Source organism: Lepidochelys kempii, chromosome 10 (genome assembly GCF_965140265.1).
Source record: "Lepidochelys kempii isolate rLepKem1 chromosome 10, rLepKem1.hap2, whole genome shotgun sequence".
NCBI lineage: Eukaryota > Metazoa > Chordata > Testudines > Cheloniidae > Lepidochelys > Lepidochelys kempii.
This window is the reverse complement of record NC_133265.1, coordinates 67,079,912-67,107,106: the sequence shown is the minus strand read 5'-3', so window position 1 is coordinate 67,107,106 and position 27,195 is coordinate 67,079,912. Positions and strand designations below refer to the sequence as shown.

Here is a 27,195-nt window from a genome sequence, read left to right as displayed (position 1 = left end):
TCCAGGAAGGTTGAAAATATTCCCCAAAGCTCCGCTCGGAACAGCTCTGACTGCATTTAAGCCCTGGCTGGGATGCACCATGCAGTGAGTAACGCAGCCCCTCGGCCACCTGCGCCGTATCCTGGCCACCACTGCCCAGCGCTCACCCCATACACAGTAACTTTTACACACTGTGCCCTTCTCTCTCCTGGGGTCTCTCGCCTCTGCCACCCCCTGGCAGCCCTCTCCCCCTGCTCAACACCCTCCTGCACCCTGTCCCTGACGTGGCCTGTCTGCCCCCTCCTTTCCCTCCAGCCACCTCTATTGCCCCTTCAGCCCCTGCACCCATGCTGCTCCCTCGCAGCTCCCACAGCAGCTCGTGAAGGCCAGGAAGGGCAGCGTCAGGGCAAGGCCTTCAGCCGATCGCACCGGGCACGCGCAGATCGCTGGCGCGGCATGCGCAGTAGCGCCCGCTGCGCGGACGGGAGGCCGTTTGTGACACTGACGAGTGTTGGAGGCCCCGGCGGCGGGGATGTGCGTGCCTCGGGCGGAGTGAGCGGCGCGCGGGGCGGCGGCGGCGATGGCGGCGGCGGCGGGGGGGTCGGGCGGGCCCCCGGAGGCGGCCCCCGCGGCGCTGCAGCGGGAGCCCGTGTATAACTGGCAGGCCACCAAGGGCTCGCTGCAGGAGCGCTTCGCCTTCCTCTTCACCAACGAGCTGCTCAGCGACGTGCGCTTCGTGGTGGGCAAGGGCGGCCCGCGGCAGCCCGGCGGCGGGGGGCCCCCCGGGCCCGGCCAGCAGCGCATCCCCGCCCACCGCTTCTTGCTGGCCGCCGGCAGCGCCGTCTTCGACGCCATGTTCAACGGTGGCATGGCCACCACCTCGGCCGAGATCGAGCTGCCCGACGTAGAGCCCGCCGCCTTCCTGGCGCTGCTCAGGTCAGGCCGGGGCTGGGTGGGGGAGACCCGGCGGCAGGTCAGGGCGCCCCTACTAGCCGGCGGGGGTGGGGCCGGGGGCTGAGGAGAAAGGCGGGGTCCGCCCTAGCGCCGGGTTGGAGGGGGTTATCCGCTGGCGTTGGGCTGCCCTGAGCGCAGACAGCAGCTGGCGGGTTGGTCAGCCTGTGTCCTTGCACTTACCCCCGCCCCTTTCTGATCGCTGTGTGGGGCTGAGGAGTGAGTGTCACTGCTTGTAAACCAGCCGGCTGCAGAAGCCCTAATTATATCCCCTCATGGCTGCTGCTGGTGCCTGGCCCTCTCCATCCTGCACCTATGCCTGCTTGCTTCTGCATTGTCCTCCCCTCCCCGTTCTCTTGTCACTGATTCAGCATGCTTCATGTATTCGTGACCTGTTTGTACCTAGCACAAAACAGATAGAAACCAGGCGCAGCCATCATGTGGTCTGGCAAACAAGGTCAAACTGCCAGTTCCCTGCACAAGAATTCTTGTGATTTTGGACTCTTCTTTAGTTTTGGACCCTCCTTAGGCTTTATTTGGAGTTGCCCGTTGTGCAAATTATTCTTATACCTTCCTGGAGAAGAAAATGCTTACTTTAGGAGAATTAAGTGTCCTTGCAAAGGGATTGCCTTTGAAGCCAGACAGTGGGAGATGTAGTTTAATAATAGATCTCTTCTGTGTGTGTTGCAATTACTTTTTTCCAACTAATGCATAAAGGAAGAATTGGGTCTGCTGTACTGTGTTGTGGTTTTTTGATCTGTTTCATGGATTTTATTATTCTTGGGTCAAGTAAAAAAATGCTCCTTGGTGTCAGATCATCGTTTTTGTTGTTGCTATTCTTGTTTATTAAGTTATTATTGACCCACATGTTGTCTATGCTATCTGGCAATTGCAGAGATTACAGGGTGGGAAGGAATGATCATCTAACCTATTTCAAACCTACACAAAACTAGCCAATTTGAGGCCTAGGTGGCAATTGTCAATGGCAGTTTATATGAGGAAAAAGGTTACATTGTACATCAGGGTTATTACTGAGAATTGGTAATTTGAATAAATTGCAGATAACGCTTAAAATTCTGTTCAAACTCTTCAATTAGGCTAAACTTTTTATAAAATATAAAAACTGATTAAAATCCCGAATTCCATAGAAATGTAGGGCTGGAAGATAATTTCTTGAGGTTCCAAGTCCAGACCCCTACACTGTGGCAGGACCTAGTACAACTAGACCATCTATGACAGGTGTTTGTCCAACCTGTTTTTAAAAAACCTCCAATGATGGGAGTTTCACTCCCTTGGAAGCCTATTCCAGAGTTTAACAATCCTTCATGTTGGAAAGCTTTTTTCCTCTGATCTAACCTAAGTCTCCCTTGCTGCAGATTAATTCCATTACTTCTTGTCCTTCAGCGGATGTGGAGAAATCAATTACTGTTGCTTTGTAACAGCCCTTAAGATATTTGGAGACTGTTTGCAGGTCCTCCCCCAATCTATTTGTAATGGAATACAGTGGAGCTGGTGTAGGTCCTTCTTCATAGTCAAGGTTTTGGAGAGAAAGTTACTGATTTAGGACCCTCCAAAGATTTCTCCAGTGGAGTAGTACAAGACTTCTAGAGTAGAGTGGGGACATCCTGCCTTTTACACTAGGAACCAACAGAGAGAAGCAATGAAGAGTGAAGAGAATGGGGCACCTGCCCATACTCTTAGCCAGGAGCATCCTTTTGCCAGATGTGGACTTTTAAAAGCCCCATCTCCTGGGAGGAAAAGCAGAGTGGAACAACAGCTGACCTTTGCTCTCCTCATTGGCTTGAGGATATTAGTAGAACATCCCCTTCCTGCTCCACAAGTGACCTGGACTTACAGCTCCAAAGTTCAGTCATGAGTAAGGCTACGATTTTATCATGGAGGTTGCAGAAGTCACGGAATCTGTGACTTCCAAAGACTGCCATGACTTCAGCCTGAAGGCGGCGAGGAGCTGCAGGATACCACTGCCACCCAAGGTAGCAGGGCCCCTGAGCTCAAAGGTGACGGGAGTACCCGCTAGCTCCTGGCACTGCGGGCAGCAGGACTGGCTCCTGCAGCTCCTGGGCTCTGGGGGACTCTTAAGTGGCCGTGGGGGGACCCTGAAGCTCCTGGCTGGGCCCCCAGCCTCTGGCGGCAGAGGACCCCACAGCTCAGGGCTGCGGGGTAGGGGGACCATGGAGCTCTGAGCCCCAGTTTGTGGTTGGGGCCCCTGGAGCTCCCAGCCAGGCCCTGCAGCCTAGTGGTTCCCCATTTTGTGATGGATATTTTTAGTAAAAGTCAGGGACAGGTCATGGGTTTCTGTGAAGTTTCCTTTTTTGCCCGTGACTTGTCTGTGACTTTTACTAAAAATATCTGACAAGATCTTAGCCTTAGTCATGAGGGAATGGCAAAACTGGGTAGGCACTGGTGTACAGGGAATAGGTAAAGGTGTATGTTGCAGATAAAATGTTATTTCTCATGTTAAGAATGAAAAACGATGTATATGCAAGGTTTTTTTTAAAAGAGCAACAGCCATAGTTAGAGGTCAAATTTAAGTAGAAAAAGTTTAGGATTAAAGACTTAAGTTTCAATTCTTAAGTATATTTCTTAACTTTAAAAATTTGAGAATGTGTTAAAGAGGCTACAGTTTGAACATTATGAAAATGGATGAAGAATAGGGGCCTTAGAATGCGACAGGAGCCACCGTGTATTTGTAGAGCTACTAGCACAGTGGGCTGATTGGGGTCCTGCAGTACTATAGTAAGAAAAACTATATAATGATCCAAGGCCTTATTATATTCAGCTCTCTCTCTCTCTATTTTTATAAGCACTGGCAGACTAAGGGGTTGGTGATATTTTAAAGGTTACCATATCTTGGAAGCCATTTGGTCTGGAAATATACACTTACGCCATTAGAATGTGTCTGAATTCTAGATATGCCAACATAAGCACAAAATAAAAATTCAGTATGTTTTTAAAAAAAAAAACACCGTCCACTGAAAACTTTAATACAAACAAATGCTTGACATTTCTTTCTTCCTACTGTACGCTTTTTGAAAATTGACTTCAGTATTATAACTGAGAATACAAAAGTTAAAATGAGCCCATTTCCTAATGCATACTGGAAGAGAATGCAAGGATTATATGTAATTACTAAAATTAGTGTTCTTTTACAAGCCTGTATTGTAATAAATATCCAAGAGGACAAAAATGAGGCTGGAGTGGCAGGGGATGATGCAGGTAGTGATCTCCTGCCTATGTAAAGCAAATGAGTTGCCAGGTGAAGAAGAGGTTGTTGTTGAGTCCCTAAGTGAGAATTTCCTAGCTATTTGATGTTGGGCACCTACCTACACTTCTGTGTCTCGGAAAGTCTCCCTGGTAAGCTATGCCAGTAGAGCTATACTGGAAAACCTTAATGTAGATGCAGTTATACCAGCAAAAAAGGCCTTTTGCTGGAACAGTTTATACCAGATCCCCAAGTGAAATAAGCTATTACCAGCAAAAGGATTTTTTTTGATGGTATAACTGCATCTGCATTGAAGTTTTGCTACCATAGCTATGTTGACCAAAAAAACCCCCCCCAACCAACCAAACCATCTCTAACTGACATACGCTATGCCAGCAAAATTTTCCAAGTATATACCAAACCTTTAGAAAATTCTCACGTCAAGTCCCCAAATCAATCTGAACTCTGCTTCTTCCCCCTACCACTGTAAGGTTAAAGTTAGTTAGTTTTTTGTTGGGGAAATGTACAGGACTTAAATTACAAGTAATATTTCAAACAAAGAACTTGGAAATTAATTCCCTCTTATCTACCTACAGAGACAGGAGTTTGTCTGTGTTTTGTAAGGCACTCTTCTTTACTGCTTTAGTTTGTGAAGGCTATCAATTTCTGCAGAAGTACAGATTACTGAACTCTGAAATCAGATTAAAAACAAGAAGTCAGTTCTCCCTTTTCCTAAAATGCTATTTGTTGTAGGTCTACATGTGCAACTGGAATCTACATCAGAATTTAAGAAAGTCTGCCTCTATCTTCTCTGCTTGCTTTTAATACGGGGGAGGGGGGAAGGGAGTTATTAAAATACAAAACTTAAACATATTTGCATATAACAAATTTAAGCAGAGGAAATAATAAGCATGAAGTTTAGTCCATTCCATTTGAAACAGTCTATTTTTAGCTCTGTTTTCTGGGGAAAGTGTAGAGATTACTAAGAACAATGCCCATCAGTAAGGCTAAAATTTTGTCATGGATATTTTTAGTTAGTCACGGCCAGGTCACGGCTTCTGTGACTTTTTCTTTTTTGCCTGTGAGCTGTCCGTGACTTTTACTAAAAATATTCCTGACAAAATGGGGATCTGTGGGTCCCCACACCACCTGAAGTGGGGCAGCAGAACAGGGGCTAGGAGCTGCCTGCAGCAGCGGGGGGCTGCAGCGTGTGGGCTGGGAGCTGCGGGGTACCCTCGCAGCTCCGCGGGGCCTGCAGCCACCCAGAGCTTGGGGGTTCTCCCACCACTGCCCATGGCCGCTGGGAGCTCCAGGGGTTCCCTCGCTGCTGGGAGCTCTGGGACCCCCACCTCCCCATGGTGGCCGGGAACTCGCAGTTTGAAGTTGTGGGGTACCCCACTGCCTGCGGTGGCTTGGAGCTCAGGAGGCTGCCAGAGGCGGCAGAGGTACCCTGCAGCTCCCCGCCCCTGCAGGCAGCCAGGGACCCTGTCGCTCCCGACCACAGCAGGCTGAAGTCACTGAGGTTGCTGGAAGTCATGGATTCCGTGACTTCCACGACCTCTGTGACTAAATCGTAGCCTTACCCATAAGTAATCGAACAGCATAAACAATTGCTCATTAGTTCTTTTATGCAGTAATTAAGTATTTTTTCTGTGCCTTTGTGAACATTTATTTTTGGCTAAAGGAAAACTGCTTATTTTGGTTATTAGAGTTGTCGGTCTCTGATAGATGGTTCAAAAAGCCAAACCCTAAAAGTATTAAGGTATTTAGAAAATGACTTAGAGATGTTGGAAGGAGGGTATTGACATTCAAGCTTAAATTTAAAGTATTTATATAATTTAAAGTAATAGAATTATTCCTTCAGTAATAACTTTTTTTAAAATATGATTTTATTGTGGGTTTACTTTTTGCAATCAAGATTATAACTAAACAGATAAAGGAGGAGACTGAGGACTTATCTCTGGGGAAAAACCATTCTGGAAAAAAACGAACCTATTATTGGTTGAGGTCAAAGGTTTAAGAAATAAAAAGACTGTGTTTTTGGGCTGGCCTACACTACTGCTTAAGTCAGTGTAAGTTACATCGCTCAGGGGTGTGAAAAAGTTACAGCAACCTGAGCACTGTCCACACCAATGCTGTGTCGGCTGGAGATGCTCTCCTGCCAACATAGCTTCCACCTCTCGCAGAGGTGGAGTACTTATGCCGAAGGGGAGAGCGACGGTGCAGCTGCGCCAATGTAGCACTGTAGTGTAGACTTGCCCTTTGTTTGTTGACTTACCATCCAATATTCCTCTTGCCTGTAGGGTTTTTTAAACAAAGGCCAAAAGAGTTCTGGCAAAGCAACTGCAGTGGTTGTGGGACCATTGGGATGATTTTGTGTGCATCCTGGTGAGTTTAGGTAGGGTTCTCTGCTTTTTTTTCTTGTGTTCTAAGAAGATAAAATTCACCAGTGTCCACAGAACTGATTGCTGGGGGCCTAATAAACATCCTTGAAAAATTTTCTGGGGGAGGTTCTCCTTAAGGAAGTGGTCTGGTCTGGTATGGGGGACTTAGTGAACTTAATTGCTTCTTTTATAAAAGAATTGCCTCTGAACATTTTCTCACATTCTTACCGATACACTGAGGGAGAGAAAATTGATACTGAAGCCTTACAGGAAGAGACAATGAGGTATAAACCTGGAAAGAGGGAATATGAGAATGCAGGACCTGGGGAAGAGAGGGAGAATGGGGAGAGAACTTTGCAAGAGAGAGGCTGAAAATTGGAGGCAGAGAAAAGTAGAGGTGTTGAGGAAATATAATTTTCTCTGAAAATTTTGTGTACTTAGAAAATGGATAGAAAAAGAAAGATTGTGTAGACAGGTGAGATGCAGAAAAGGATATGCAGAGGGCAAGTTCAGACCTGTAACAAACAGAAGGCTGCAACACACAAAGTTTCAGAACTACTGACTCTCTCTCACACTCACTCTCTTCAGAAGCAAGCCACTCAGACAGAGTTCCCCATTCTGGAAAAGGAGGGGTACTGTGGAAATGCTCCAGGATCATTGACCCAGATCTTCAAGTCAGATGTTGACCATCCCCTAGCAGTTTGGAGAACACTCATTGTTTTGCAATTTTTTAATAGTTCTTGTGCCTGTCTCTCTATTTTCTAACTCAGCATTTTTAAACATAAAGCATTTTGAATAAATTCTTAATTGCTTGTCTCAGGAAAATCCCACAAAAGGCATTGTGATGGAAAAAAGAGACTGTCTTGGTATAAAGGACTATGTGCACACTAGAAACATTCAGATAAGAAATTATGCACCCAACTTTTCCTAATATAGACGAGACAAAGAAGCATAAATCATATATTGGTATGTTGACATTTCTGTCCTAGTGTGGATTAAATTTCCTCACTCTAAAAGTATTTGGTTATATCGGATGCTTCATTGCTACAAGTTGCTGCATTCTTTTTTGGCCTCTGGTGGCTGATTCTTAGGAGTATATTCTCAGAGCATCCCAAGCCTACCAAGCTGATATGCAACTCTCACTCTTTTTTTAAAAAAAAGAAAAGGAGTACTTGTGGCACCTTAGAAACTAACCAATTTATTTGAGCATAAGCTTTCGTGAGCTACAGCTCACTTCATCGGATGAAGTGAGCTGTAGCTCACGAAAGCTTATGATCAAATAAATTGGTTAGTCTCTAAGGTGCCACAAGTACTCCTTTTCTTTTTGCGAATACAGACTAACACAGCTGTTACTCTGAACTCTTTTTTTAAAAAAAACAAAAACAAATGAATACTTGTGGCACCTTAGAGACTAACAAATTTATTTGGGCATAAGCTTTCATGAGCTAAAACCCACTTTATCGGATGCATGCAGTGGAAAATACAGTTGGAAGATATATATAGACAGAAAACATGAAAAAATGGGTGTTGCCATACCAACTGTTGTGGATAAAGCTCTAAGCAATAAAGTTAAAAAAATATACCCAAGCCAGCCATGACTTAATGAATGTGCTTATAGAAGCTGTACTAAATGAGTGAACCAAAATGTTTTTTCTGTTACAGTAATGCTCACTAACGCCACTATATTTAAATCTGCTAAAGTTTAAAAACTCTTTTGTAAGCTTGATATTCCAGTCATTTAAAAAAATCCACACCCTATGAGAGAGAGTTTTCAAAATGAGCTATTTTATTTTTAAATTGAAAAATCAGCTGCTTAATTTGTAGTTTAAAATACTCTATCACTTTCCATTGTCTGCTGTTTCAATCCAGACAGTTCCTGCTCCAGCCTGTTACTTGTTACTCTCTTGCTCACTGTCACACCCCAGCGTCTGCAGTGCCACTATCTGAGCACAGAGGGTGTCTGACTCAGCCTTCAGGCTGGATGTCTTTGTTTTTCTCAGTTTTATCTTTCTTTAACTCCTCTATTTCTGCCTTTTAACTGATCTTTCTCGTTATCTACCATCTCCTTACAAAGCTGCAGGAATGCTCCAGGACCAGTAAAGCTCTCAGGCTTCCAGAGACCATTATCATGCTCCTGTACAAAATCAAACTGTTTCCCAAAATCATTTTCAACTGTTCTTTGTTTCCAACTATTTCCCTTTCCTTCTGACATAAGCCCTCAACAAGGGTACCAGCCGAGGGCCCTGAGTCACAGTAACAAAATATATCCATGACACGGGGAAATTCCAGGTTTCTACCTTGCCCCTGCTGTCTTCCCCTTTTGCACAGCAAACCATTTGTTCTAATCGTCCCCTTCCTCTCCACCATTCCTGACAACTAGCTCGCTAAATCTTTATCATATATACAAAAGTATCTATCTACAGTGCTTGTGAAATAACTCCGAAGTTTTATTACACAGCCTATGTTACAGACTAATTCAAATCATGCTTTTGTTAGTACCTATTAAAAGCATATAAGCTGACATGAAAGGACCAGCTGTGATGCGTGCTGTCCATTTTTTCATTAACTCTGTGGCTATAATATGGGACCATCAATTCTGCAGTCTTTTTTTAAGTTTATTAGTCAAATGATATTACTAGATAGCTGCCTACTGTTGGAGAGTCTGGATTTTTGAGCAGTTGTTACATGTTGACCTAAAACCAATAGGAAATGAGGTAACCTGTTGATCCCTTTAACACCTTTTACTCATGAAGAAATTATCAGATTGCAGATCTAGAGCATAGTAGCAGCTATGTTAGTTTCTTGAGTGCCAACAGTTCTCAGCTACTTTTTCATAAGCCCTATAGACTTTCAGGTTTGTATACACAATATAGCAGGGGTAGGCAAACTTTTTTTTTGGCCCAAGGCCACATCAGGGTATGAAACTGTATGGAGGGCCAGGTAGGGAAGGCTGTGCCCCCCAAACAGCCTGGCTCCTGCCCCCATCCGTCCCTATCCACTCCCTGACTGCCCCCCTCAGAACTCCCGACCCATCCAACCCCCCTGCTCCCTGTCCCCTGACTGGCCCCTATCTACCACCCCACCCCCTGACAGGCCCCCTGGGACTCCCATCCACCCCGCCCTGTTCCCCATCCCCAACCGCCTCAGAACCTCTGCCCCATCCAACCGCTCCCTGTCCCCTGACTGCCCCGCGGAGCCCCCTACCCAACGCCCCCCGCCGCCACGCGTGCGCGCCACCACCGCCCCCTTACCATGCTGCTCAGAGTGGCAGGAGCTCGCAGACCTGCTGCCCGCGCGGTGGCGTGGCTGCAGGGGAGGGGCCACTGCAGGGGAGGGGCCACTGCAGGGGAGGGGCCACTGCAGGGGAGGGGCCAGGGGCTAGCCTCCCCGGCCAGGAGCTCAAGGGCTGGGCAAAATGGTCCCACGGGCCAGATGTGGCCCACCTCTGCAATATAGGAACTTATCCGCTTCTTTCTCACACTTTTTATATTAAAGTAAGCACCAGAAAAGCATTGTATATTTTTAAGTACATTGAAGAATATGTTGAGGGACAAAATGTTGGTTTTTAAGCAAGGAGATTAGATTGTTATGGTTGTGACAAAGCCTGGGGATTGTTACCTGCTTACGTTCCAGGTTTAGCACCTTGTTGTGCCTCGTTGCAGGAGTCTCAGAATAGTGCCTGAGGTAAAATAATGGATATTTAATGAAACCAAAGTAACAAGAGGGAGAAAGGAGGCTTAGGGCTTGTCTACACTAAAGGTTATGTCGGTATGATTTATGTTGCCCAAGGGTGTGAATAAGACAATCCCATGAGTGATGTAAATTACACCAACCTAAGTGCTGGTGTGGACAGCGCTATGTTGGTGGGAGACATTACTACTGCCTCTCAGGGAGGTGGTTTTATTATCCTGATGATGCTCTCTCCTGTTGGCATAGATCATCTTCACCAGACGCACTACAGTGGCATGGCTGCGTCGGTGCAGCTGTGCTGCTGTAGCACTTCTAGTGTACACGAGCCTTTAGTCTTGACTTAGGAATTCCTGCCTCTGTTAGTATGCACTTATTTATTATGTTTAAACCAATATTGGTGGATTTTTAATAACTTGTAATAGCCAAATCTTTTTTGTGTATTTCTGTAACCAACAGAGCATTTTTGATTAACTTTCCTGGAAATTAGAGATGCTGTAGTGAAAGACTTGGAAATACTTTCTTCAGGTCAAGAACAGATTTTAAAAAACAAACAGTTCCCACCCCGAGTGATTGGTATCTTAGAATCAATACTCCTGTCTGATCTCAACAACTAAGAGCTTTCAGGAAAGTTGGTTTTGCTGCCTTTGGTGCATACCTTTTGTCTCTTGATTCACTGTTACTATTAAAACTCCAACCTATCCTGCATTCTCAAAAACAATGGAGGCAGGTCAGAGTTTCAGCTTGTGGCAGTCTCTGTCGGAAAAACAGAGACTCAAGGTCATTATCTGAAATATTAGTTTCCTGCAGAGGGAAAATGCTGACTTGGAATTAAGATGTTATCACAGTGGAAGTCCTTGATTTGTGTCCCCTCATGGCTGGATGGATAGTGTGCAATTTCTTTGAATTGAGAACAGTGGTATAGGACAAGAGCAGGGGTCAGCAGCCTTTCAGAAGTCTTCATTTATTCACTCTAATTTTAAGGTTTTGCATGCATATTAACATTAATACATTTTAACGTTTTTAGAAGGTCTCTTTCTATAAGTCTATAGTATATAACTAAACTATTATTGTTGTATGTAAAGTAAATAAGGTTTTTAAAATCTTTAAGAAGCTTCATTTAAAATTAAATTTAAAATGCAGAGCCCCCCAGACTGGTGGCCAGGACCTGGGCAGTGTGAGTGCCACTGAAAATCAGCTCGCGTGCTGCCTTGGCACGCATGCCATAGGTTGCCTACCCGTGAACTAGAGGCATTGATACTCAAATTGAAGATGTTCTTGATATTGAACCAGATCGATTTAATGAACTAAAAGTAATTCTGCCAGCTCAGCTGCTCTTCACAGGTTGTACATATCTAATAAACCAGTACAGAAAGATTAGTTTTTAGGGAGTGTTACACTTCTTATGCAGCTCTAATGGCATAAGCTTTTCATAAGCTAACATGCTGCCACATCTTAACTAGTACCAAACTTTTTTAGTGCACTTCTTTAATTTGTTTTGTCAACACGAAGAGGCTGTTAATCATGTTCTTAAATTTAGTTGGTATGTTCAGCTCTCCCTCAGTTATATCCCTTTTATCCTTCTGTATTTGTGAATTATTTCCAGGTTTCTTTATTCAGATGAAGTTCAGATTGGTCCTGAAACAGTTATGACTACTCTCTACACTGCCAAGAAGTATGCAGTCCCAGCCCTGGAAGCACATTGTGTGGAATTTCTCACTAAACATCTTAGAGCAGATAATGCCTTTATGCTTCTTACCCAGGTAACCTGAATAAAATGTTGGTTTATGAAAATATTGCTTAATAAATCACCCCCCAAAGCTAATAATTTACACAATGTTAGATATCTAGGTAGTTTAGTCTGTGGTAGAACTATCTGTGCGGCATATCAGTCTTTTTGCGAGCATCTTATTGCAGCTTTGTCACTCAGCTTCTTGAGTATGAAATAATATAAAGGAAAATGGCCTTGTAAATAAATGTATTTTTATATAGTTATTGGAACATCATAAACATGAGGTCTGTTCTCTCTTCAGTGCTATTAATATTAATATTCTAATGAGTTAATCTGAGGCTCTTTGAGAACATTGTCTATTTTGATCCAATATTGTAGTTTTGACTTGCAATTTCAAATATAGAGATTTATCTTTGGCAGTGTAATAATAATATTCAGGAAGGAGAATTGGAGAAATCTGATACAAAAACTCTTAATGAAGTACATCATTCAAGGGCTGTTTGACACAAACTCAAGGAATACTTGAAAGGTAAATTGGGGCTGTCTGAATAGAATGTATCCATTATTCTGGAGTAAAAACTTGTTTGTTTGGGTTACTTCATAAATCTGTTGGTTGCAACACCAGACTCATACCATTTGTCTGTAAACAATATATTATCTCCATAGGCTCGATTATTTGATGAACCTCAGCTTGCTAGTCTTTGTCTTGACACTATAGACAAAAGTACAATGGATGCAATAAGTGCAGAAGGTTTTACTGATATTGACATAGGTAAGTTGCCTTCTATTACCAGAATATGAATTTAAACTTTGTAAAAGAACTGTATTGATTTGCATTGTTAAATGGTGTACCTTTTGGTCAAAGCTTGCCCTGAAACATGTACAATATATAGGCTCTAAAAGATTCCCATATATAAAAACCATCACTCTGCTAAAAGGCTTAGCCATTTAAACAAATAAATTAGTCCTGACTGACTTGTTTAACTTGACCCTTTTAATAACTGACCCTCTTGTAACATAGTGGTTTACAGGTATCACATAATGTTGAAACTGATGTTTTAACTTGACAGGTTTACGATCAGATTTTTGGTTTAAAAATCTATGCTCACATTGATTAGAATTAGTTAGAACTTTATTAAAAGTACAAGGATTTTACCTCAATACCATTTTGAAAGACGAAGCAAACATTTTTATATGCTAGTCTACATTGTCTAATTAGTGTAGGAATTTTAGTGGTTCAGTATTATTTTGGCCACAGTAGTGCACTCATTTTTCTATCACTGCAGAAGAAACATTGACTAACATAAGTTTGAATACAAGAGCAAAATGCATAAAAAATAAGTTTTATCTTATTGTGAATGTTACTACTTTTGCATCTTCATGTATCTTTGAAGAATTTTTCTGAATTTTGACTATACATTTCTGTTACAGTAATACTTTGTGTGTGATGTCTGATTAAATCTGTGGGAAAATACTAAAAAAGCTTGAGTGTCTGACTTGAAAACAGTCCAGATTTTTATCTGGTTTGGTCCTGTTTTAACTATATATGACATATTTATAGTGCTGCCTCTAATTTTGCTTTAGGTTACTACTGCCTATCATTGGATTTACCAAAAAATTGCTGCCAATATGGCAAAAAAAGAGAAATTGGTTTTCTAAATACCTTTGCTGCATGTTCAGTTTTAGTTGAAGCATTATGGTTAAATTAGTCTTCTTCGAGTGTCCATTTGCCAATCCCGCTCAACTACTGGGCTGGTCCTGCCTACTTTCAGCTAGGAAAGCAGCATATGTATATTCTTCTTGACTAAACTTAGTACTGTAAATAGCCCAGACTGACATCAGCTTCCAGCCTATGAGTGGGCTTGAGCCTAGACTCCCAGGAGGGAACAGACTATTGGCAGGAGAAGCACTACATTACCTGACCCCATTGACTTCATCACAACCAACCTCAGCAAAGTGTTAAGAAGAGTGTCTGTGTCGAGGCAAGGGAGAGGAAATAACCATGGTGTATTTTAGTCCCAAGAAAAAGATGGGACTAAAGCTTATTTTGCTTGAGGCCCGGGAAGGAAGAAACAAATGGGACTCTATACTAAGGTTAACTCATGTATTTTTCTTGGGGTGGGAGAATAGATGATGAGGAATTCAGAAAAGGATTAAACAGTGAGTAAATGAGGTTCAAGTTGATTCAGGATACACTTGTTTATAATTTATCCCTTAGTTTTATATGCAAGAAAATAAGTGCTAAGAATGTAACACTCTTGTTTGTATCTTTTTATCCTGCTGTCTGTAGTTTATATGTTGTCTGTTTAGTATGCAGACTCTCTGGGACAGGAACCTTTCCTCTTTTCTGTCTGTAAAGCACACAGCATGCCTTTGAGTGCTGTATAAATACAATCCTGCCTTTGCAGCTAGTGCAGCTGCATGCTTTCTCAGACTTTGACTTACTACTGCTGAAAATTTGCTAACTTTCAACTACTGGGTTTCCTCTCTTTTTAGGCCTCTTTCTCTGCCCTACATTTTAAATACATCTAATTGCAATATAAGCTCATGGTTCAAACTCAGGCTGAAACATAACATCCATCCATCTACATGCAAATTGCCCTAATTGAGGGCTCTTACTGAGGGTCCTGCACCCCATGGGGTAGAGCGTTAGAGCCTAAATCAAGCTGGGACCCCGGGTTCAAGCCTTATTGCGTTGCAGTGTAGACGCAGCCCCTCTGGACTAGTGCTCTGAGAGTCTGCCAAAAGTATTCCACAATCCCAAACACTGACTTTGTTCCCTGGACAGTGGATTGGTGGTGTAAGGTTCCTTGGATCTCTTCCAGGGCACCCCCTTTGGCAGTGGGGAATTGGTGTTCATACTTAAGTGGGGCAACCAGTCATCCTGGTTTGCAGCTGAGCCCCTAGGCAGGTGGTAGCTCCAGTCTCTGCGATGGGGGCTGGGCCAGTAAGAAGTCTGTGGCTTGGGGCTCCTACTTGAGGGCTAAACTATTAAATAAACAAGGACTCAGGCCTTCGGGGCATAGGCTAAGCAAACAAGCAGGCAACGGCTCAGGCCTCTCGAGGGAGGGCTGAGAAACAAACAGGCAGTGGCTCAGGCCCCTTGGCCTAGGGGTTAGTGCTTGCCCAGCCCTGAGTGCAGGGCCAGGGGTAGGGAGATCTGGGCCCACCCTGCTCCACCGGGTCCCAGCCCAGGACCCTTGGAGCAACTGGTGATCATATCGTAAGGTCAGCAGGGAAACATGAGGTCACTGCCTCGTCTCCTGGCAACACAACAGACCCAAAGTCTCATTTTCCTTGGCTGCTTCCTACTGGCTTCTGGTTGATTTGTTCTCTGCAGTGACTGGGGCCTGGTTCCCGGTTCCCCTTCTCTGTGCCAAGCGGCTCACTCTATGCTTCCTCTCCTGGTTCCTCCATCTCCTGGGACCATAGCTTGCCTTTTTTCCAGGCTGGCTTAGAAGTGTCGTCATCATCTGCTGCAGCTAACGATGGGCTCCACGGGTAGTTCAGCTCCCTGGAAAGGACATCTGGCTCCTTTCCTGGTCTGAACCCAACTGAGCTGCAGGGCCTGGCCCTTCTACTTCCTGCCCTGCTAGGAAGTCTGGGATATGGCTGGCTGGACTCAAACCCACATAATACAGCGTAGATGCTGGAGCCCCAGTTTGGACCCAGGGTTCAACAATTCTTAACCTGGGGTTACAAATGAGTCTGTAGATGCTCAAGGCCTAGGTTAACAAAGCCAGAGTCTACTGACTCGAGTTCTGCTGAGCCAGGGCATAGATTGTGGTTTAGGCATACCCTTTGTGGCCTACAGTCTCCCATGTGCAGGCATGATCTGGCCAGAGATGAGTTATATTCACTCAGAATCCAGATGCTTTGTCAATCCAGTTTGAGATCCAGTCATGATGGAACTTATGTCCAAGACTTGTTTCAAAATCAGCTAGAATGCAAAGAAGAAAGTTCAGATTGAGGATGGATAATCTGGCCTTATTTTAAAAAACGAAAATTGCACCACCCTCTCCTTAAACTGCTTGTGTTTGGATTTGTGCAACTGCTTGCTTGTGCTCATTCCAACTTTTCACAAGTTTCTTTGATTCTACCCAATCCTTTCCATTTGGCACCTACAATGTTTTCTCCGTACTCAGGGTATTGTAGTAACAGCCCTTAAGGAGGAAGGTAATCTGATTTTCCGCTATCTGAATACGTTTCTTCAAGTCCAAACAATTAGAAACAGCTCCAATAAATCTTGTTCAAAACATCGGTTCTACATACTTTGTGTGTCTTTTTTGATAAATGGGGAGGAGAGCTGGGTACATTTTCAAACTGTTTATTAGAAAAAATTCACAGGTCCTATTCATAAAATGCAAAGCTGGGTAAACAATGAAGAAAATTTTTTTAACTTCTTTAAAAAAATCGTAAAATTCATTGCCTAACTTACTTTAGGAAAAAAAAATCCCTTGTTTTACCGCAGAGCTTTCTCACCCAGGAGTTGGTTTTCATATCATTATCTTTCTCATCCTCTTCTCTAGACAGAGCTGTTTGAATCATTCTAGTTTGTTTGGGAACTCCTACATAGTATATACATAACTGTCAGGGCCTTCAACTATTCAGTCTTATGTTCTCTGGTGTAGACACTTGTCTACTTATCTGTTCTGCACCCTCCTCAAGCCTTTGTGGGCTCAGCTGTGAACGCTAGGAGTCCCTCTCCAGGTAATCCTTCCTGATTGGATCGTGAAATCCTTACATTGGGTGACTAATAGACGAGACTAGAAGAATCTCAGTTGGGAACATCTCTAGTCATCTTTAGGTTCCGGAATCTCAACTACTGCTGCTATTCTTAGTGGGGCTAGGTTCATGTAAACCTTTAAATCATACCAAGACTACAGGAAAATGTTTCTTGAAATTCTCTACGGAACTGTTCTGTGTTTGTACAGCGCCTAGCACAATGGGGGCCTGGCCCATTACAAGTTGCCACTGCGGTATAAATAACATGCCTTTCCACCTAAATCAGGACATCTTCCAGTCTAAGTAGATGCAACTACATTCTCTGGATGTCAGAAGTGACACGGGAACAGTTTTCTGTTTTCCTTTTTCTTTTTCCTTTTCCACACGAACAGTTTTCTTTAGGAAATTGGATGTGGTCTCATTTACAGAGGTTTCCAAAAAAAGGACAAGTTATCTATGGTCACATGTTAGATGGCAATCAGAGAAGCTTTTTCTAGTATTAGCAAGATTCCTGACATAGATTTCTGCCTATTTTAATAGGTCCTGTATGAAGAACAACAGACTTTCATGTGGAGAGGTCTGCAAAGCCATGAGTTAAATGTCCCACTGATCTTCGGTAAAATCTGAGATGTGTATATAAAAAGAATTGGAACACTTAGTACTGCTTTTTTTGGATCCATATGTTTATCTGTTTAAAAGGTCACTTTTTTCTTTTTGTGCATTCTGCTGGTTGTTGCATTTCAATAATTGATCCAGATTGGCAGATGGACACTCAAATGAGGACAACTTTATATTATGAGTAATTTGGCTTTCCCGTAGTTGTACATTCACCAATCTGCTTGATCACTTCCTTTCTTGATCTTGCTCTAGCTTTGGAAATACTCTTTGGGACATGAGAGCAGCAGTTTGGCACTACCTATCTATATCTATATCTATAGTCCTAGTCTTAGGAATCAAGAAGAAAGTTCATATGCTGTTTTATAGAAGGAGGCGGGCAGGACAAAACCTGTTGGATTGGATGCTGTACACTGTTCCAGAAGACTGATTTACACGTAAGACAGAACTGTCTTATCTGTGGTGGGTTTTTTGCAATAAATGTATTTAGTCCTTAAACAGATCTCTTTCATGTATAGTCAATCAGTTTTCTATTATATTAAAGTAGTTTGGGCTTTTAATCAAATACTTTATTCTTAACTAAAGTTGTATAATTTAAAAACTACTTTAAGATGACTTAACATATGTAAAGACAGAAATTGCTATGAAAGGAGAAAACTGACCTAAATTTATGAGTAACTTTTTTTTTTTAAAGACACACTGTGTGCAGTATTAGAAAGAGACACACTTAGTATTCGAGAAAGTAGACTCTTTGGAGCTGTTGTTCGCTGGGCAGAAGCAGAGTGTCAAAGACAGCAACTGCCTGTGACATCAGGAAACAAACAGAAAGTGCTTGGAAAAGCTCTATCTCTAATCCGTTTTCCACTAATGACTATTGAAGAGTTTGCAGCAGGTAATGTGGGTTACTTTATCTTACTAATATGTTAATGTAAAGAGAAACACACTGTACTAATAAGGGACTAACTTTACAAACCTTCACAACTACCCTGTTAGTAACAAATGCATTTCACTCCTTCCTATCAAAACAGTCCATCTTGCAAAAGTTGTTCTGGTCTGAGACAAATCATGGTGGACTTTGCACTGTTTATTTAAATACAACAATTCAGAATTAAAATTTTAAAGCATATCATATTCTCAGAAACATGCTTCTTCTATTCGTAGGTCCTGCTCAGTCTGGAATTTTGTCAGATCGGGAAGTGGTAAATCTCTTCTTGCATTTTACGGTCAATCCTAAACCTAGAGTTGATTATATTGACCGACCAAGATGCTGCCTCAGAGGAAAAGAATGCAGCATAAACAGGTTCCAGCAAGTGGAGAGCCGTTGGGGGTACAGCGGAACAAGTGACCGAATCAGGTATTGGTCATGAGTTGTCCAAGGAGAAGAAGACATGTGACTCAAATGCTGCTTTGTAGTATTAAAAGCAGTAACCTACTGCTTCAGCATGGATATAACATTTGCACTGTCTATTTTAAAAAGTAGACTGTGCGCACACGCATAGATAAAAGCATTTAAAAGAGAATAAAGGGAAATTCTTGAAAAATCGTTTAGGCGGATTCTAGAGTATAACTTATTAATAACATGTATTGCTACATTTAAAATCGGAACCGCTAAAATGTTTCCTTTCAGAGCTGGTCAAAATAGAGGTATTTTTGTTATTTAGTATACGAGTCCTTCAGAATGATCCTTGTGGAATATTGGGGCCTTTAGTTGTAAAATTGAGGTCTTAGGATGCCATCTCTTTAATAAAACTTCATTTTACAATAAGCCTGGTTTGCTTTATTAAATAATGTTTATAGTACTATATCCTGAGCTTGATCCAGCACCATTTAAATCAATGGGAGTCTTTCCACTGACTTGAGTGGAAGCAAGGTCAGGCCCCTGTGACTATTGTTGAAATGTGATATTTATAACTTACCTTTCTCCTGTGTCAGGTTCACAGTTAATAGAAGAATTTCCATAGTGGGATTTGGATTGTATGGATCTATTCATGGACCCACAGATTATCAAGTCAATATACAGGTATAGTATATTTTTAACTAAACCGCTTAGTAGAAACAAGGCTTACTGTGAATTTGATTTAGGATGGAGCAATTACTCAGTCCAGATAGATCATGACAAATTTACATACAAAAATGTGAACTGACTTCAACAATATGATTCTATTGTTTGTCCCTTGGGTGTGACTGAGATAGAAAGTTAAACTTCTAAGTCCTGCTTTCCTATTTTTAGCAAGCTATTCCTATTCTCCCCTTAAAATTAACACAGGAACTGGGAGATTAATAGAATCTCTAGTCAGAGTATAATCTCTAAAATGAACACAAAACAAACAGAATTTTGTAGTCGTAAAGTACTATAGAGGTGTTGCTACATTCTTGGAAGAAAGCAGTGTTTTGTAGATCTTTTTGTGAGCCCCTGTTTGTTCATGAAGTTATTTATTCTTTAAAGGTGTCTTGGACAGCAGTATAGGTTTACTTAAATCTTAGTATTTCTCCTGGAGGTATTTTTTTGTAATAGATCAACATTCCTGGTTCTTGCTCCCAGCGCATGACAGGGTGAATTCCCATTCACTAAAATTCCGGGTGTTAATTCTGTCACTAGTAAATGGTACACGCCTTCCCCTACTGAGGATGTACTACGCTTTGTGAAATTGGATGGAACAGGGAACTGTTATCTGTAATGCTTATTCTAATGTAAGTAGTCCTATTGTGACTGAAAGCACTCTTTGTAATCACACCTGACACACCATTGTAATAATCTTTGTACAAAATGTGCTTTGTGAGGTACCATGGGAAAACGAATAACTCGCTGGTCAATAATACCATGGTGAAATGTATATAGTTAACAGTATATGTAAAGTTATGAATTCCCCCTGTATGATTGTTAGCACATGTTCAAAACCAGACAGCCTTGCCTAGGCCAAAGTTGTTAAATAGGCCTATCGTAAACGAAGGAATGTGTGTTTACATACAAGTAGCAAACAGGGTCCTTGACAGCAGGGGGAAGAGGTGGCAGGAAACAGAAAAATTTGCATTTCAGCCAAAAAAAAAAAAATGGAGCCTCCTTCACCATCGAACTCCATGTCGCCTTCCTTCCTGCTTGGATAAACTTTACTCTGAATGATAACCTTCAGAAGAATCTACTTCCAACGTTCACTGGACTATAAAAGAAAGGGGCAGAAAACCCAAAGTTCTCTTTCACCTAAGAAGACAAAGGTATCAGCACCTGTAGGCCACTAGGAAAGAACATGACCGAGGAAAGGGTCAGTTACCATCATGCTGCAAACTAGTGAGTGAGAAAAAGGCCATCTTGAACAAAAGCCTTGAACCAAACTTGCTAGATTAAGTTTTAGGCCTTTAGACACGTTTTCATTTTTATTTGCTTATAACCATTTCTAACTTTATCACTTACACTTGAATTCACTTAAAATCCTATCTTGTTTTTCGTTTTATTCCAAGGCTGTGTTTAAACTGAACTGTTTGATAACTCCAGTTAAAGTAACAAAACTGTTGAATATTAACTCCTTACAGGAGCAACAAACCTTAATATCTGAATTGTCCAGGAAAGGGCTGGACATTACAGAATGCACATTTTGAGGAAAATCTGAGACTTGGGAGTTTGTTGGGGTCATCCTACTGGTAGTAACCCAGGCTGGTGGAAGCCAGTGTATGACTGGCGTTTTGCTGGCAAGCTGCTGGGGGTCAGAGCTGCTGGATCAGGGCTGCAGCTATACACAGACACTGAGGGTGTGACCTGCATGCTGGTAGGCTGATTGTGAGCAGCCCAGGTGGGGAACTACAGCAGCAAAGCATTTGTGAGGTACCCGGGTTACAGGCAGCGACAAAACCCTTCACTGATCCGAATTGTACCCCAGAATGTAACACTTACGTATGTTGATGCTTGGTTGGATTTTTTGTGACTAGCATTTTCTTCAAAATTGTAAACTAATTAACGGGTAAAAAAACACTTCTATATGTATAATTTTTTTTTATATGCAGATAATTGAATATGAAAAAAATCAGACGCTGGGACAAAATGATACTGGATTTAGTTGTGATGGAACTGCTAATACATTCAGAGTTATGTTCAAAGAACCTATAGAAATTTTGCCAACAATCTCCTACACAGCTTGTGCAACGCTCAAAGTAAGCATGCTTAAGAGTAAGAGTGTAGAAATGAACATAGTGGAAAGTTGTTTGGAACCAGTATTTTACCCAACTTTTAAACTGTTACCTGGTAGGGAAACATCCTCTAAGTCTCTCACTCTCTCTCTTTTTCTTAAGCACTTCAAAAGCAAAACTAGACTATAGTTTTTGAGTTGGCTTTCAAGGGGGTGGTGGAGCTGACGTGGCTTTATGCCTTCCCAATGCTTAGCTGATCCAGGAACCAGAGCAGATCCCAATGTAACTATCACCTACTACCTTTGGGCAGCTGCACTACCTACATTCTCAGCATTGCAGCTCCTCCCTCTCTCTCTCTCCTGCTCCCAGCCCATCTGTGGCATGCCCCCTACATCATGGTTTGCAAGAGAGCTCTTGGAAGACAGCCTGTGTCTGTCTTCCTCAGTGCCTACAATGGGGAATTTCTCCCCTAAGCCAGACCTGGGATTTCTACACAACTCTGTACTTGGCATACTGGGGCTGGAATAAAGGTGGGAATCCCCTACGGGGTGCTTTTTTTTTAATCTTGGTTGGTAGGTTTGTGACTTATTGTTTAAAAATGTTACTTCCGGATGCAATTTTGAAGCTATTGGTTTACTTGCAGAGGTGGAAATGTGCATTTGTAATAGATATTAGTGGAAATTTGCATCAAAACTCGACTCTATCCTTTGTGTTAACTGTATTCTTTCTTGCTAATCAATGATATACTTCAAAAAATGTTTTACATTTTCTTAAGCTTAGGTTTAACTGTTATGCATATTATCTCTTCTAATAGTCCTCCATTAAACATAATAGGCTGCTTTGTCCATTACTAAGAGTTCGTGTTTTGGGGGAGCTAATCTAATTCTCTATCCAAAAATCAAATATGAAATTTCGCAAATCTGTATACCAGAAGTTTCAGACACTTTAAAGATTAGTACAGGCTTACCCAGTAAATACACACAGTAAAAACATTCTGGCATATTAGTTGCCAGATGAAGAGCAGACAAGCTGGTGTCTGAATTCTCCTTTCAAAGGTTATAACAAGATCCAGCATTCCTTTACTCTGTGGTGCTTCTGGAGAACCGTGAATTGTATTAGTCTAGCATGTAATTCTATCTAGGTAATAGCTTTATATAAATTAAATCTCTAAATAACTGAATTGGAGAAAATGTAGCCAACTTCTTTTGTTGTTTATATTAGGGTCCCGATTCCCATTATGGTACAAAAGGATTGAAGAAAGTAATCCATGAATCTCCTACTGCTAGCAAAACCTGCTTTTCCTTCTCTAGTTCACCCGGTAACAACAATGGTACATCGATAGAAGATGGACAAATACCAGAAATAATATTTTATACATAATTACATAGGATAGTTCATCTCAGATAATACAAGTAGCAATGTATAGACTGACAATGGCATAAAGTACTTGCTATTGGTGGCAATTTTTAAATTCTATGAAATTACATAAATATATAATCTCCATGTGTAATATGAAACTAGAATATTTCTTATAGGAGGTATCAGAAAAATCTATTTTTCTCTCCATGATTATTGGCAGGACATCAGTAAGTTAACAGATGTAGTTCTTTTTTTCTTCACAAAACCTTGAAAGTAAGAAGTACTCTATATTTTAAACATTATCTTGTGTTTTGTTGGTTTATTTACTTCCTGACTCCTTACATTGTCTTCAAAGGTGAAATTCTCCTTTGATCTCCTTGTTTATTATGGAATTTTGGTATATTATTTTTCTTTGTCCCAAACTTGCATTTCCCTCTAAAATACCCTTGCAATGACCATTATGGACTCAAATGACAACTTTTTTTTTAATTGCAGCAACAAAACTGGATTTATATATTTTTTTTTTATTATTATTATTATTATTATTTTATTTTAAATGAGCCATGAAGAAATACCTGGGTTAACACTGTAAACAGTATCTGAAATTGTATTAAAGAAATATAGCACATACTTAGCTGAGATCTGCAATGTACAATACTTCAATGGTCTTGGTTTCATTCAGAAATGTGTATTTTATAGTAATGTACTGGAGCGTGTAAGTTGGTATGGTGATGACTATTGTGTATAAATATGCCTGCAAAAATGTATAATGTGAAGATATGAGAATACAAGACTTCTATTAATAGTATTCTAAGACCTGGATGCTCAAGCATTAACCAACACTAAAATCTTGATCTGATTTAACTTCATCTGTTTGTGCATTTAGTTCCAGAGAATATTTACAAGTAGTATGACGCAGTGCAGCCAATTGAAAGGTGCAATGAATGTACATAGATGGTCAGCATACTCTGCAGCATTCTCTGCAGTTGTTTAAACAGCAGAAGTGTGAAAATTCCCATTCACACCACAGGATCCTGTACACTCTTACAAACCATACCACAAGAAATTAGTGTGTAGTTGAAAGCAATGAATGTTTCCCTAATGTTCTACATTACTAGCATAGGTATGGTACAGTGTGTACACTTACTTTTGACTTTATTTATAGTGTCACTAATGTTATCTTAACAGATAAGGAGTAATTAGATCATATAGTATGTTTATTTTAAAGTAAGCTTAAAATGAGTGAAATCCCATACCATTTTTTGCTTGCACATAAGTCTTGTAATTTTTTTTAAAATACAGTAACCACTGAGGTAGAATTAGAGCAGCTTTAAAGTTAAAATGGCATTAATAGCAATGTAAGAGGACTTCAATTAAACTATGTAGTAAAAAAAAAGTTCTTCAAAAAAACATCTGCAATTCTTTAGTTTAAATAAGCTTTTTTGTGATTAAGTGAAATGCATGTCAGTTGAACTTAAAAGAAAAACTTCCTTTAGATTGCTGTTCCTAGTGCCATATGTCTAGATATAGATATTGGAAGTCACTGAAGTCCTGTGACATACAGTATAGTAATAAACCAGTTATTGCTGCCTTAGCCAATATATATTAGATGAAAAGAGAAATGCAACAGTAACTGTGTAAACCATGATGACTTCTGTTACCTTTTGTGCACTTGAATTCTCTTTTTTTGGTCTAACCTGTATTTACAGGCCTGACAGCTAGAGCTGGGGAGAGCATTCTACAGTTGCTTTCAAACTATACTGTCTTTTTAAAAAATAATTGGTGTACTGATATACACCTGAGCTGAGACTTACTATATTCAGTCGTTGATCATTACTACAAAGCTCTGCTGAGCCAAGGAGCTGGTATTGGCCTGGTAGTTCTTTAGTTTGGTGGTGAGTAATAAGAATGGATCACATCAATTTTCTTTCAGCCTTCCTATGTTGGGGTATGGAAAACTGTTTGTGTCCAGTAGATCTCCTTTTAATTGTCCTTTAAATCTTAATATTTTTAGCAGTAGTGAATATAATTGGTAATGTACAAGCAGCCAGCCTGCTACCTAGAGGCAGGGACATTTAACAAAAGTGGGGTTTCCTTCTCCAGCTGCTGAATGGAAAAATGTTAGGCTGGTATAGAAGAACTCACAGAAGCCTAATTATCAGGTTGGAAATTCCCCTTCCTCCTTAGTGTTACTCTTACCCACTCTTATTACTTACAAAGATAAGTCATTAATATGTACACTTCAGGACTGGAGAAAATGCATCTGGAGTAGAATCATAGGATAATGTTGAATATTCAGCATTAGCCTACCTTGAAATGTAATAAGCTACTGCAAGATGAATCACTGAGAAGTGCTAAGAAATCTCCTCTAGTTCTGTCATGCTGACAGTAACCACTTAAAAATGTATTTTCTTCAATACCTATTTCTCTGATAGAAATAGTTCAGCTAATAGATTATTTTCCTGTCTGGTAATGATGAATTACTTAGGTACATTATTTGGCACTGAAATTTAAATATAAGAGCTAATGTGTCATTTCTCATATGAAAGTCACTAGTTAGCTTAAAAAACCTGACCAAAACATCTTGTAAAGCGGGTTACTAAAGTTTTCAGTATTCTTTGTTCTATTGCCCTAACTCTTAAGTGTATGTATCTTCTTGTGGTTCCTAACTGAAGATAGCAAAAACAAAGAAAATAAACCCTTAAAAGTTAATGCAAAATAGAGGGTTAACTGTTGAATTAAAAATAAATCAATGTATGCCAGTCACAAGCACTGTTTCTCATACCTTTATTCTAATCCTTGTCATGGTCTACTACTGCAATAGTAAATACCTCTTAGTTATCCCACCTGAGTATGTTTGTGCCAACTTTGACAAATCCACTTGCATCTATTTTGTGAGTTAAATGACCATGCATGTGGAATGTAATAGCAAAGTTGTGCTTATGTATTCTAGAGGAAGGCTTTGGTGTTGAGGGAGTCAGCTTTCGTTTTATTCTTTCCAAATCCTCAAGGCTTAGCTGGTGAGTAGGATAAAAACTGTTGCTAGTGATCTGCTGGATGATTTGTTGAGGGTTTTTAGTAAGTTTTTTTTGCAGTGGTTCTTCTGTGACTAATATAAGTTAATACCTGCATCATATAGGCATTACAGCAGAAAATTAAAACACATTTAAGCCTATGATTACTGCTACCTGGTAATTAAAATCTGTTTTCCACCTTTGCTCATTTGGTATGAGGTAGTTTTTGGGGTGGGCACCAGACTTTGGTGCACTTCCAAAGTGTCTTTCATCTGATAAAGTGCTTTAGAAATGTTAATTCAGCCTCCATTCTGCCTTTGTGTCAGATGCTATATACCAGTTTTACAAATGGGTAAACTGGTGCACAGCCACTTCGGCAGTATTAAGTATAGCAAACTCCTGCCAGCCAAAGAACTTTGTATGTATTATGTTGCACACCCTGGCTTATCTCATGTCTTCACTTCTGTAGCCACCTCTTCCTTTCTATCCTTGATACTGTAATCTTGCCGCCTCCCCCCCCCCCCCCCAGGTCTATTCAGAATGTTTCTGCTGCCTTTCTGGTTGTTACTCTGTCACCTTCCCCCTGTTACTCTGTCTTCTTTTGTCTAACAGCTTGTCTACATTTGAGTTCCTTCATGAGTTGGCTGTGCTCCACCTCCTTCCTCTGTTAACTTATTGTGACTGCTACCTGTGCACAACTGTCATTCCTAATATCTTACCACCTAACAATCAGCTTCTCTGAAAAATGTTTACACTTTTTCCCTTGGCAGTCTTTTTCAGTTGCACCCTTTAGTGATAAGTTTCACTCCCTTCCCCTTGTCCCTGATTTAGTCACTCATAGTCTATAACTCAGGGAGTCCAGTCTATCTTCCAACAGTGATAATTTGACAGGCCTGACTGTATTTAGCACCTACAGGAAACTTCCCTCTGTGACCAGTGGCTGAGTAAAGTGACTCAAAACCAATTAGTTTCTTCAAATGCATTGTTTATTCAGCCAAAGGTACACAGCAAGCAGAAAAGGATTAAGTCTAAAATCCATCTGATTTTAAGTAAACATAATTTTTGTTCAAGTTTTAGTAAATTCTATTAAGCTGGTTCTTTATATGTCCTTTTTAACTATATAAAGTCCTTTTCTTCTCTTGGCTCTGGAACCTGGCTGTTGCCTTTTCATAGCTGATAAGGTAACTGAGATGAGTATTTGTTTTGCTGTTCCTTTTTCTAGGTTATGGGTTTGCCTTCACATTAAACTGCACCAATACATTAACACAGTCCAATAGCTATATGAAGTTTATGTATTAACTATCTTAATAGCTTGGTCATATAGTCATGAACATTATCACAGACCACCAGTGCATTCTGCACACCTTTTCCTACTACTTCATCCTTTTTCAGATTATTTAGGTTTCA

General features: G+C 41.1%; 1 protein-coding gene across 1 annotated transcript; it reads left to right on the top strand.

Annotated features, from left to right (window-relative positions):
• The first annotated feature begins 438 nt into the window (after positions 1 to 438).
• Positions 439 to 25,543, top strand: BTBD1 (BTB domain containing 1). Its single transcript, XM_073304051.1, has 8 exons — positions 439 to 915; positions 11,831 to 11,987; positions 12,623 to 12,728; positions 17,991 to 18,188; positions 18,458 to 18,650; positions 19,229 to 19,316; positions 21,293 to 21,439; positions 22,637 to 25,543. The coding sequence occupies exons 1-8, from the start codon at positions 560 to 562 to the stop codon at positions 22,793 to 22,795; spliced, it is 1,404 nt and encodes a 467-aa protein (XP_073160152.1). The 5' UTR covers positions 439 to 559; the 3' UTR covers positions 22,796 to 25,543.
• The last annotated feature ends 1,652 nt before the right edge of the window (positions 25,544 to 27,195 follow it).

Excerpts from the sequence above, each read along its gene's own strand:
- BTBD1 (XM_073304051.1), top strand. The coding sequence starts at position 560 with ATGGCGGCGGCGGCGGGGGGGTCGGGCGGGCCCCCGGAGGCGGCCCCC. Across the intron at positions 11,988-12,622 it reads CCTTTATGCTTCTTACCCAG|GCTCGATTATTTGATGAACC; the intron begins GTAACCTGAATA and ends TTATCTCCATAG. Across the intron at positions 12,729-17,990 it reads TTTTACTGATATTGACATAG|ACACACTGTGTGCAGTATTA; the intron begins GTAAGTTGCCTT and ends TTTTTTTTAAAG.